The sequence below is a fragment of the Schistocerca nitens genome, chromosome 1 (assembly GCF_023898315.1).
Source record: "Schistocerca nitens isolate TAMUIC-IGC-003100 chromosome 1, iqSchNite1.1, whole genome shotgun sequence".
Classification (NCBI taxonomy): Eukaryota; Metazoa; Arthropoda; class Insecta; order Orthoptera; family Acrididae; genus Schistocerca; species Schistocerca nitens.
In genome coordinates this window covers 155821717-155835280 of record NC_064614.1, presented here as the reverse complement: position 1 = coordinate 155835280, position 13564 = coordinate 155821717, and the positions used below count along the sequence as shown (strand labels likewise).

Sequence of the window (13564 nt, the reverse complement as noted above, 5' to 3'; positions counted from 1 at the left end):
TCGCATTCCGATAAGTAAGCAGTGAATTAAACATATAGGTAAAGGTTTCCAGTTGGTATAAATATAATATAAGTGTTGTTACATTAGTGGAAGTGTTAAAGAAGATTAAACGGGGTAAGAAGTTTATTTTCCTTCTCGCGCCTATAGCACGGATTTTAGGCTTAATTTCACGCGTGCGTATCGTAAGTAAACAGTGACTTAAACTTATATGTAATCACCAGTTTTTTTATTCAGTACTCTCTCAATTCATTTATATCTGCCTTAATACACTCCTGGAAATGGAAAAAAGAACACATTGACACCGGTGTGTCAGACCCACCATACTTGCTCCGGACACTGCGAGAGGGCTGTACAAGCAATGATCACACGCACGGCACAGCGGACACACCAGGAACCGCGGTGTTGGCCGTCGAATGGCGCTAGCTGCGCAGCATTTGTGCACCGCCGCCGTCAGTGTCAGCCAGTTTGCCGTGGCATACGGAGCTCCATCGCAGTCTTTAACACTGGTAGCATGCCGCGACAGCGTGGACGTGAACCGTATGTGCAGTTGACGGACTTTGAGCGAGGGCGTATAGTGGGCATGCGGGAGGCCGGGTGGACGTACCGCCGAATTGCTCAACACGTGGGGCGTGAGGTCTCCACAGTACATCGATGTTGTCGCCAGTGGTCGGCGGAAGGTGCACGTGCCCGTCGACCTGGGACCGGACCGCAGCGACGCACGGATGCACGCCAAGACCGTAGGATCCTACGCAGTGCCGTAGGGGACCGCACCGCCACTTCCCAGCAAATTAGGGACACTGTTGCTCCTGGGGTATCGGCGAGGACCATTCGCAACCGTCTCCATGAAGTTGGGCTACGGTCCCGCACACCGTTAGGCCGTCTTCCGCTCACGCCCCAACATCGTGCAGCCCGCCTCCAGTGGTGTCGCGACAGGCGTGAATGGAGGGACGAATGGAGACGTGTCGTCTTCAGCGATGAGAGTCGCTTCTGCCTTGGTGCCAATGATGGTCGTATGCGTGTTTGGCGCCGTGCAGGTGAGCGCCACAATCAGGACTGCATACGACCGAGGCACACAGGGCCAACACCCGGCATCATGGTGTGGGGAGCGATCTCCTACACTGGCCGTACACCACTGGTGATCGTCGAGGGGACACTGAATAGTGCACGGTACATCCAAACCGTCATCGAACCCATCGTTCTACCATTCCTAGACCGGCAAGGGAACTTGCTGTTCCAACAGGACAATGCACGTCCGCATGTATCCCGTGCCACCCAACGTGCTCTAGAAGGTGTAAGTCAACTACCCTGGCCAGCAAGATCTCCGGATCTGTCCCCCATTGAGCATGTTTGGGACTGGATGAAGCGTCGTCTCACGCGGTCTGCACGTCCAGCACGAACGCTGGTCCAACTGAGGCGCCAGGTGGAAATGGCATGGCAAGCCGTTCCACAGGACTACATCCAGCATCTCTACGATCGTCTCCATGGGAGAATAGCAGCCTGCATTGCTGCGAAAGGTGGATATACACTGTACTAGTGGCGACATTGTGCATGCTCTGTTGCCTGTGTCTATGTGCCTGTGGTTCTGTCAGTGTGATTATGTGATGTATCTGACCCCAGGAATGTGTCAATAAAGTTTCCCCTTCCTGGGACAATGAATTCACGGTGTTCTTATTTCAATTTCCAGGAGTGTAGTTTCTAAGGTCCTTTGTTTACGTTTTAGTCAGTACTTGAATCATTGTTTACGTTTTAGTCAGTACTTAAATCAATTTATACGATTTCTGTTTTTACCATGAGTGAGAAGTGTGTGACATGCCATAGGATCGTTAGTTCCAGGGTACGGTGTGATGGGTGCTGTAGTTTCTTTCATTGGGGTGAATGTAGTGGCGTTGGAAATGGGGACATAAATGAGGCTCACCAGTGGTATTGTAGGATCTGCAGTAGAGATAGGAGAATACTGGAACAGGAAGGGAAAATTGCAGCTCTTCAAGCTGGCCTAGACAAGGCAAGGGAGGATCTGGACAGGTTAAAGAGGGAGAAGGGTGAACAGAGGTGGGAAGTGGCAACAGGTAATAGGGGGAACATGCAAAGGAGAGCATCAAACAGCTTTGTCATAAATCTTGAAAATAGATTTGACCTGTTGCCTCAGTGGGTGGTCTGGGAAATAGCATTGACAGAAACTCTGAATATTCCATAGAGAGTGACCTGGTGAAGATAGGATCAGCAACGAAGCGAACGAGTGTGGGATTTGTGTCTGTGTTGAGACGCCATGATCGTTCTCATTTAAACTCTTCTGTAGAGAGGTTGAACTTGGAGTGGCTGCTTAGGACGGATATAGGGTCCCATAGTGGTTTGATTCCTGTGGATGCTATTGATAGGTGGGACTACACTAGGCCTGGCCTTCACCTCAGTACGAAAGGGAAGGGAAAACTGTCTGGGTTGATTGCAGAAAACTTAAGGGGGGACACTGTCACAAGTGGTAAAATAACAGTGGTCACATGTGTCAGAGGGATGCCTTTTTTAAGATAGGGAAGGGGGAAAGAAAACGAGTGTTAAGAGAGATTGACAGACACACTCAGTTTGAGAAAACAGATGAACAGGAGTCAGATTTTAGCATACAGGCTCCATTTAAACAATGTTTAACAGAAAGTAATCAGAAACTGCCAGTTCATCTTCGCCAAAGCAATTATAATCCCATGAGTATACAGTATCAGTTATCTTTATTACACCAGAACATTCTTGGACTCAGAAATAAAGTTGATGAACTACTCATTTGTATCGATGAAATGAATTCATCTAATCAAATTGACATACTCTGCCTCTCTGAACATCAAGTGACCACTGGATTAGATATGTTAGTCATTTCAAGATTTAAGCTAGCTTCCTACTTCTGCAGAGTAGATATGAATGGAGGAGGAGTTGCCACATTTATTAAAAACTGCCAAAAATTCAAGAACATTGACATTAATAAATTCTGTTTAGAGCAACATCTAGAAGCATGTGCAACAGAAGTAGAGTTCCATAACAGATCTTATATAATAGTAACTATTTACCGAGCACCTGTAGGAAATTATAATCTATTCATAAATCATCTAAAAGCTCTTTCGGGTTATTTAACAGGAAGAAACGAAGAAATTTTGATTGCTGGTGACTTTAATACAGATTTTCTAATGCAATCTTCCAGTACACATTTAATGCAGTTAGTTGGCTTTCAATCTAATTCACACTGTAAACTTTCCTACTAGGATCACTAAATCCTCAAGGACAGCCATTGATAACATTTTTATTGACAAATCAAAGGAACAAAATCATATCATAAAACCTGTAATAAATGGACTATCAGATCATGACATGCAGCTCCTTGTTTTAGATGTAGATTCTAAGCAGATTATCAAGACTGCTAAATCTGAGTACAGGAGAGCAGTCAATCAATCAAAAATTGAGTGTTTTAGAAAACTGCTCAAAGATATGAACTGGAAAGGTGTTTATAGTGCTCATGACATGAATGAAAAATATAACACATTCATGAACAATGTCAGTAGCATGTTTGAAAACTGTTTTCCTCTAAAAGTTATTCAAATTAAACATAAGTCTATAATAAAACCATGGATTACACAAGGAATAAAGATTTCCTGTAACACAAAAAGGAACATGTATCTGTCGACCAAGAATAGCTCCAATGCTGGATTTAGGTAAATACAAGGAATACTGTAAAATATTTTAAAAAAAGTAATTCAGACATCTAAACAAATGGACTACGAGATTTCAGAGTCAAATTGCAATCCACTCTTCAGCAGTGTTTTCTAATTTCATTAAGACGCCTCGTATGATAGGAGCGGGCTCTGATGGATGCTGCAGTACTCACGGTGTTCGGCTGGGTCAGGCTGGTGTTCCGTCGTAGCCATGGCAGCTGACTGATGCGCGTGTGGTTGATCTGACTGCAATCGTCCGCACCTCCCCACCACACGACTACTCCTGCCACTATCTGCTACACAGCTCCACTTGTTCCGTGCTTACATCAACGGGTACAGCGTGGCTACTAAAGCGCTTTCTGATATGAGCTGTAATGATGTGTCCATGATATTCGCAAGTCATTCTAAAAGGGCTATTTCGGTAAATGGCGACTGCTCAGAAATTGCCTCAAATTAAGGCCTATGTTTGATACTAGTAGACTTCTGTTGGCCAGAAATGCCCTTTTTGACAGGCCTAGTGGGTTTTTGATGTCCTCCTTGTGTACCGCTACCGCCCAGGACCGGACACCGTCTCAGGTATACTTACGGTGTCCTCAACGAATGTGACGAAAAGGGTGTAAGAAAAACAACGCCTAACTTTATTGATATTTAACCCTGCAAGAGCTGGAATGGGGCACTTATTTGGCGGAGCGGACACAAGAAAGAATTATGATAATATCGGGAACCGGAATCTATACTTTCGTAAAATAGTTCTCTGAGCTCTGATTATTTAACAGCAAGTGACTCACTGCCTTGTTAATATAGGATCGAGTGAGGCGCTTTTAGAATCTGTTAAAATTGAAGTCTACGTGGCGCGTTCATGTAGATAAAAAGGTAAACGTGATCTCAGGGATTATATTTCTTTTTATCAAATTAAAATATTGCTGCAGGATATATTTACTGTAGCGAAATTTAATTAAAAGAAAACTTTGAATTAAAGAGAGTATTTTCTTTTTAAACGGAATAATCTTTGTTTTGCCGAGAAGCGACCATTGTCTTTATTGGACTGAATATTCTTAATTTTTACTTTAATACGAAATAAATTAATTTATGCAATTTCTTTGCTTTACTAATTATGATGCGAGTATTTTAAAGCGCCGGTTGATGACGGAACGGAATGAAATTACAATGAAATTATTCCTACGGAAGATGTCTGCCAAGAATGGTTGATTGTTCGGACGTTCTTGGTGTTTATCCAGTGTACTGAAAACCTTGAAAAGAATATTTTTACTTCTGCATGAAGGTCACTATACACATGAAAGAAAATTGTATGATTAGTATAAATTACCATATATTATTTAAAATTCAAAACTCATAATGACAGATGTCCGTGGTAGCGTGCGTTTTCCTCAAGGCTAGAACACAGAGTGTCTGTAATAACGCTGATCTTTTTGGTTTCTTGCACCAGTGAGTAAAAGAACAATTACATTGCTACATAGATTCTATACAGTTATAGAGTATTTTGCTTCGTTATCATTTCGTTTAATTACAAATTACCGTTCTGACAGTTAATTACATGTGCATTTTCAAATATTAAAAGCTTTACAATGTTCATTTTACTTTGTTTTGTGTCAGACTTGTTGCACGATTTGATATTTTGTACCGCGTATAGGTACACTTGCTCCGTCCGTCATTGGTTATTTTGCTGCCCAGGTAGCAGAATTCCTTAACTTCATCTACTTCGTGACCATCAATCCTGATGCTAAGTTTTTCGCTGTTCTCATTTCTGGTACTTCTCATTACTTTTGTCTTTCTCCGATTTATTCTCAATCCTTATTCTGTGCTCATTAGACTGTTCATTCCATTCAGCACACCCTGTAATTCTTCTTCACTTTCCCTCAGGATAGAAATGTCATGAGCGAATCTTTGATATCCTTTCTACTTGAATTTTAATTCTACTCCTGGACCGTTTTATTTCCATTATTCTTCTTCGATGTACAGAAGGGGGAAAGACTACATCCCTGTGTTACACCCATTTTAATCCGAGCACTTCGTTCTTGGTCAGCTCTTCTTATTGCTTCTTGGCTCTTACCCATATTGTGCATTACCCGTGTCTCCCTGTAGCTTACCCCTATTTTTCTAAGAATTTCGAACATCTTGCACCATTTTACATTGTCGAACACTTTTTCCAGGTCGAAAAATCCAATGAACGTATCTTGCTTTTTCTTTTGTCTTGCTTCCATTACCAGCCGCAACGTCAGAATTGCATCTCTGGTGCCTTTACCTCTCCTAAAGCCAAACTGATCGTCATATAACACATCCTCAATTTTCTTTTCAATTCTTGTGTATATTATTCTTTTCAGCAACTTGGATGCATGAGCTGTTAAGCTGATTGTGCGATAATTCTCGTAGTTGTCAGCAATTGCAGTGTTCGGAATTGTGTGGATGCTATTTTTCCGAAAGTCAGGTGGTATGTAACCACACTCATACATTTTACATACCAGCGTCAATAGTCGTTTTGTTGTCATTTTCCCCAGTGATTTTAGAAATTCTGATGGAATGTTATCTATCCCTTGTGCCTTATTTGATCGTAAGTCTTCTATAGCTTTCTTCTGGTTCTAATACTGGATACCCTATCTCTTCTAAATCGACTCCTGTTTCTTCATCTACTACATCTGATAAATTTTCCCTCTCATAGAGCCCTTCTCTTTCCACCTACCCGCTCCCTCCACTTAACAGTGGAATTCCCATTACACTCTTAGTGCTATGACCCTTGATTTTAATGTCAAGGTAGGTTGTTTTGACTCCTGTATGCCGAATCAGTCCTTCAGACAGTAATTCCTTTTTCAATTTCTTCACATTTTTCATGCAGCCATTTCGTCGTAGCTTCGCTGCACTTCCTAGCAACATACAATTAGCGCTCAGCGTCTGTAGAGACGTGATCACTCTGGCTACTGCATGTGGACTTAGAGCGGCTCAGGTCTCTGTCGATTTTGATCAAGGGCGGCGAGAGCGGTGTACTGACTACATGCCCCCCATATCCGCATCCAGTGACGCCTGTGGGCTGAGGATGTCACGGCGGCCGGTCGGTTCCATTGCTCCTTCATGACCTGTTCGCACGCAGTTTAGTTTTTCTCTCTCTTTTTTTAATTAATCATGACTTCCTAACATCGGTAATACGCTGCATGGCGTTTCCCCCAGTTTTTATTCAGATTATCATACGACTGCTAAGGGCTGTGATCTCCGGATTGACCGTGAATGGCCGACATGCAGGTCCTATACCGATTATAAGCTCAGTAGGAGAAAGCTCTCCGCTTCGATGGTCCTCTCTGTGGTAGCACTTGAACCACTCATGAGCGGGCTGGATCGGACGGTCAGTGGCTTGGAGTTGAGGGGCGATACCTTCATCTGTTGAGTGCATGCGGATGACCTGCTATTCCTCGTGCGAACGGTAGAAGTGGTGTGAAGGTCCCTCGACTGCTTCACACAGTATGGAGACGCGGTGGGCAGAGCTGAATAAGGCAAAATCGGGGTAATACTCACTGGACGAGCACTGGATGGGGACCTCGGCCCATTACGAGTAGTAGAAATGTTGAGATGTTTGGGGATTCCATTCACCCTGATCTACCGAGGACAGCGACAATGAGTTTTATTCGCCAGCTCCTGATGATTCACGTTAAGTTGCTTGCGTGATAATTCATTACGAGTCCTGGACATGGAGCATTGTGTGTAATATGTCAACGTATATATTACGAAACGATTACCACGTACTGTACAGATGTTTCCGCTGCCGACGAGAACCGTGGATAGCCTGCTGGCGGATTTCGAATATTTTGTCAGCCACGGGATGCTACTCAAGATTCGTTACGCCACACTAACCCTCGGCACGTGGGACGGTGGCGTTGGCCGTACGAATGTCCCTCTTAAATCTTTTGCCTTATTCTTGCGGGCGATGCTCACCATCGGACGCATAGAGTAACATCGGCATTGACTGACGAACTAATGCCATGCTCTTATGCGCTGCCTGTTCTAGTCGGCAACATTTCGCCAATACTTGCTCCCATTGCAACGTTTCTCGTAGACTTTAGCGACGTCCGTGATGAGCTGCTGTCGTCCAAGGAACCGACGGTGCGAGATATTTATCGTCTCTTAATGTGGTATCATGGTAGGAACGTGGTGAAATGGCGATATCCGATGCGAGTCTGGCCCATCCTCTGGTGTTCCGTGCACCCCCACCCCCACCCCCCACCCCCACACACACACACATTTGAAACCGACAGTTCAATCCTCATGGTATGTTCTAGTTAATCACTAGTGTATGACGTGGGGCAGACTGCAGGTAGTAAACATACTTGATTGCATATGTTGCGACCTGATGGACAGGGATGAACACTGTTTAGTGTGTGGAACGTCGATGGACTCTGACACGTCATATCATGGCCTTTCCTAGCCGTACCACTTACACAGACATCACACCGGCGGTAATTCTTTACCTGGATATGGTATACTTCATCCTACAAAATACCAGTGCGATCAACTGGTTCGCATGGATGGCGGTGAGTTCTGTCTATGACAGACAATGGAATTGCTGTGCTGCACTTTTGGTACTCGAACAACACGAAAAGATGAATCGCCGTACGAGATATGCAACATATTCATGGATTTTCCCAACAGTAGGGAAGTACCATATCTGAAAAGTTTCACTGAGTAGTTACTTCTGATTAGATACTATAAATAAAATAAAATAAAATAAAATAAAATATTATGTATGTATATTAATGATAGTGATTGGTTGTAATAAACGTTGCCTTATCTGGAGCGTGGACTTTTAATTATTCGGTATCAGACGCTTGACAATGGCTTTTTCGTAAATGTAATGTTATTCGTAGTTGACCGTGAAATAAAACTCAAATAATCGGACTTCGTATCTAAATCGTTTCCAAAGACTGCTGCGGTAGGTGCGGACTCAAATCTAAATCTCAATATTAGAATAATTTGCCAGCCATGTCAATACGTCGTACAGAGGTGACTGTCTACTAAACATAAAAAGTTTACACAGTTAGTTAAATCAGATATATTCAACGAATAAGCCTTCAGTTAAATAATTCTACTTACTTTCATAAATATAAATTCTTTACAGAAACGAGTGCCTAGTGAGATTGCAACTCGCAGTGTTCTTACATAACATCAAATATGGCGGTGTGCCAGTCAATAAAATAAAATACGTGCTTCTCGCACCACTTCTACCTGAGCTCTCTCTTCTAAATCAAACATAAGAGTATCGTAATTCCTTTTTTGTTTTATCAGCGACATAGCGCTGCAGTTCTGTGCCATAGGCTCTATTTAATTAAGATTTCGCGTTTCCGAGGAAACTCACGCACGGCATGCAAATGTGCCTTTATATTGCCCCCTGAATTGCGAGGCGAAAGGACACACCTGCAGGCGAGCAATTCACCTAAAGGCACAAGAAAATCTAAGTTATCTACAACTATTTACATGACTTACATTATACTGTATATTATATACAAAATTTGAATGACGCGCGTGCGCCGTGAAAGTTCTTATGTTGGCAAAATAGAGGGCACGCATGCGCAGAAGCGTCAGTGTGACTCTGGCACTGCCGTTATATCGTAAATTTAGATCACGCGGCACAGTATTGCAGTTCATATTGTTCGTGTGCGCGCGCATTTCTTAGTCGTTGCACAAAAAAATATTCCACCAAGATTACATATGAAGACTACATTCTATAACAGGTAACTTAGTTTTAAATTTACAATATTTGTTATATCACAATACAACTCAGATTGTTGAATGTTCTTAGTTACATAGTATTGTTTTGAAATACTTCAAAGAAAAATGTCCGTATGTTTCAGGTGCGTCGACCTATTCGCATCGTGTCGTTATTACAGTTCAAATTCATCTGCTGCACAATAATTTTTTCACAGGTTAGTATCATCGTTGTATAACAACGTGATTAAAACATAAGCGTGTCCATTTCCATTTCCATTATAGTCGTTGTGATGCAGTTCGTTGTGACTAAAAAACATTGTTTATTACAGATCTGACGTGACCCGTTAGTAATTGGTCCACGTGCAGTTCGTTTTTTTTTACATTCCGTGGAAGCTTGGCTGCAGAACCTCGGACGGCACATAGCTGGCGTGGATCCTTGGACAGTCCAGGTAAGAGTGTCCGTCACATTTCGAGAACATTTCATTCCCTGAAGTTCCAACCAAAATTCTTCCACCCGTCGTGTTGTTTTCCGGAGAGGCACTTTGTGTCCGTTTAATCCAGTTAACATCTTGAAGTTAGGTATTGTAGTGTTGTCACTAGACGATGCACGAATTATGCACTTCACATTTTCAGTTTTTTGCTGAATATAGCTCACCTAAATGTTCGTAGTTATTAATCAAAGAAATGGTTCATCGCGTTTACATAGGTACGATGCATAATGAACGTTATTAACAGTTTCTTTCACATAGGTTTCTGTGTAGTTGCAGAGTTAGTAATGTTCATTAATGTCCGTGAACAATGGTTCACTATGCAATGTCCTTTTGGCACTCGTTTTGTTCAAATTTCTTTTACATAGTAACAGTTACATTATACATCATTGAAAGAGAAAAAAAATATAAGTAATCATACATACACACGTCACATATTTTCATAGCATAAACATAATACAGTTGCACATAAACATGTTTACATCATTATTACATAGCTATGGGTTATTACATTGTGTCACATTTGATTACATGAATTGCAGATAATTACGTCCTCTTTAAGGGTTTTGCTGGGATTTTATCGATGTTTATTTTGTGATGTCATCTGAAATTAAGATAGGTTAGACACAACATTCATTACATCAGTAGGCAAGACCAGGCATTTTTACTACTCAATAAATATTCAAAATAATAAGAGACGGAAAACTGTTCGATTCCTCGCGTTTTGTGCGTGTGTGTATAGTGTCTGTGTGGCCTTGGCTACTGGTAGATGCTTTTCTTGCTGAGAGATGTGCGTCTAATCTATTTCTCAAGGTAAAAGATCGCTTCACAGATGACGTCTGTCGGTTCGTCAGGTGTCATACCAAGTCAGTGGTACCTACAGTCACAAATGTTCCGTGAAAAATTTATGTATCATTCACTGCTACGTAATCATAAATTTTACTATAATATTCAGTCTTCTCGGTGGTGCCGCGGCGTTGAAAGAAAAGTTCTTCTGTCTTCAACTGCGTCACTGGAACCGCTGAAATGAAAATTTCTATACTACTTATTATCTATGTTGTGATTTGTTTTAGTTCTTGCCACACAGCAGGTCGTTGAGATAACGGTACGTTATATGTCTTGTGGTAGAAGATCTTGTGAGGCTTAACTTCAATCGTGTACACATATGTGTTGATAACACCTAATCGTTTGGTAAAAACTTGTAAATATTTGGATAACACTTCCTGTAGTTTTATACGTTCATGTGCACTGAGAGCTGTAGCTTCATTTATCTTATGATCAAGCAATGTTTTCAAGTCCATTAGCTCTGTGTGAGATGAGTGTGTTTGCGTGTCTTGAATGTCATTGTCAAGTACTAACTGAACCTTGTACCCTGTACAGTGTTTGTCATGCTTTAGAGTTCTCCTGTCCAAATCAATAATAATTACACTGCCTTTATCATTTAAAATGCATTTACCTTTGGAGAAGTCTATAATGCAGTCCTTCTCGCTCATAATATCTATTCCTAATATGCAATTTGTCACAAGGTTTTGTACAACCAGGAATGGCCATTGTACGGTTCCATTCCCTATTTTAATGTTTACAAAAACTTGCTTCGTAACCCTACATGACTTATTACCTAGAGCAGTAGTTATTTTACAGTTTTGGGCAGGAAACTCAGGCACAGGCTCCAATTCACACATCTTTTTATAGAAATTAAAATACAAAACGCTCACAGCTGCACCTGTATCTAAGATAATAGTAGTTGGAATCCCACCTACTACACCAGTGGTAGATGCTAAAACAATTTCATTTGTGTTTGAACGACATTGTGTACTGTCTTGCAAAAGTTCATCTGATATATTGTCATTATGGTTGTATCTTATAAATAAAACAGGTAGTTTTTGTTTAGAATTATTAGGCATATCATTATTTTGTTGTTCAATTGTGGTGTCAAATAACTGATTAACATTGAAGTCGCCCCCCAAGAATTCTTCAGCCACGACCCGGGGCATAGAAGTGACTGTTTCTAGTTTGTTGGATTAGCATTTGTACTAGGTACTGACACAGATTGAGGTTGTGTATCAGGTGTCATTTCTATTATATTCACATTCGGATATTGCCTATTGTGATCTCCAAACTTTTGCGGTTGTTGTTGCTGTTGCGCATTATAACTTACCTGTCGGTCGTAAGGTATGCTCCAATTTTGTCCTGGTGGCTGCTGTGGTAAAGCAGTGTTTGAATGAAAGTATTGATCGCTACGAGTCCAGCCTTGATGCTGTCTTGGCTCGTAGTTATTATTATTTCTATTTCTGTTTGTGTTTTTGTTGTTACATTTGTATCCGCTGTTACCGTTGTTGTTATTACCGCGGTGCCTTTTGTATGGATTGCCGCATGGAGTGTTATTACTGTTGTAACTGTTGTTTGTATTGGAATACGCGTGTTGATTTTGATTTCCATATTGAGACGGCATGTGAGTTTGCTGTTTTTGCTGTACCGCGTATCCAACTGTGGGCGCGCCAGAATTGAGTTGGCAAGCCTGCATGTTTTGCATACCACTAGTATAAACATTGTGGCTGCTGTTTTGCCGCGCGAAGCGCTGATCTTCTAGTAACATGTCGACAGAATCTAAAGCTGTTAAAAAATAATCTGGATCGTCATCCGGAATATGTAAGAGTTTTTCTTTAATGTTGAAAGGCAATTTGGCCTTCAACGCACGGAGTATATCACGTGTTGCGACTGGTTCGTCTAAAAAATGTCCCATGTTCAAATATTTTTCAAAATATCTGCGTAAGTTACCATTTTTACTGTTAAAAGTTTCAGGTTCTAAAATTTGTCTTCTGAGTCGCTCCTGGACGGATTGCGACCAGAATTTGTTCAGAAAGGCACGCTCAAACTCACTGTACGTGGTATATACGTCAGCTTGACTGTATGCCCAGACAGCTGCATCGCCTTGGATGTAACCGACAATATATGAAATCTTTTTCCGGTCACTCCAAGTGCGTGGAAATGCGTTACTAAAAGATTTAAGAAAAATCACCGGATGAATGGTTCGTTTTTCTGGGATAAAAGCCTGAAATTGCCTGTGTTTTATTAAGCTTTCTTCTTCCTTCGCATTGTAATATGGATTTGTTCCACTGTAATTACTGCAATGTTCAGCTGGCGAGTAATTACGATAATGTTGCTGTGGTTTACAATGATAATAGCTTGTGTTTGTGTTTGCACCTCGTGGTATGTGTTGTAGTCGTGGTGTGTTTTGTTCTTGTGTGTTTGTCGTGTGCGGCATGTGTGTGTCATACTCGAATGTATATTGGTTCCTGAACTGTACATTTTGACTGATATTTTCGTTACATTCAGACTGTGGTCGATCGGTGAATTGTGTCATTGGTCCAGTGACGGATTGTACTGCGTCACTGATCAGCTGTTTGTTATTAGTAATGTATTGCGCTACGGAGTCGTGCACAATTGTTGGTAAATTTTCACGTATGCATCTATCAAAATGTTTGTCTTTGTTCTCTACCCAATCATGAAATTCTTTATTAATATTTTGAAAATGAGCTGTGGCATCAGATTGTAAGATGTCAGTCAGGTGTTGTTCAACATCGTCAAATTTATTCTGCACGTCAGTAATTCGTTTTTCAAGGTTGTCGTGTACTGATGGATATGTTTGAATTTGTTCAGTAAGAGCTTCACACGTGA

The 13564-nt window shown here is 41.5% G+C and overlaps 2 protein-coding genes across 2 annotated transcripts in view; both read right to left on the bottom strand.

Annotated features, from left to right (window-relative positions):
- The window catches only part of LOC126232848 (putative inorganic phosphate cotransporter), a 112170-nt gene extending 108209 nt beyond the window's left edge, over positions 1–3961 (bottom strand). The window contains exon 1 of the mRNA XM_049942826.1: positions 3863–3961. Within this exon, the coding sequence (XP_049798783.1) occupies positions 3863–3902 (40 nt within the window). The 5' untranslated portion in view covers positions 3903–3961. The remainder of the gene's footprint in view (positions 1–3862) is intronic.
- The window catches only part of LOC126243928 (putative inorganic phosphate cotransporter), a 246450-nt gene that overhangs the window by 67937 nt on the left and 164949 nt on the right, over positions 1–13564 (bottom strand). The window lies entirely within an intron of this gene.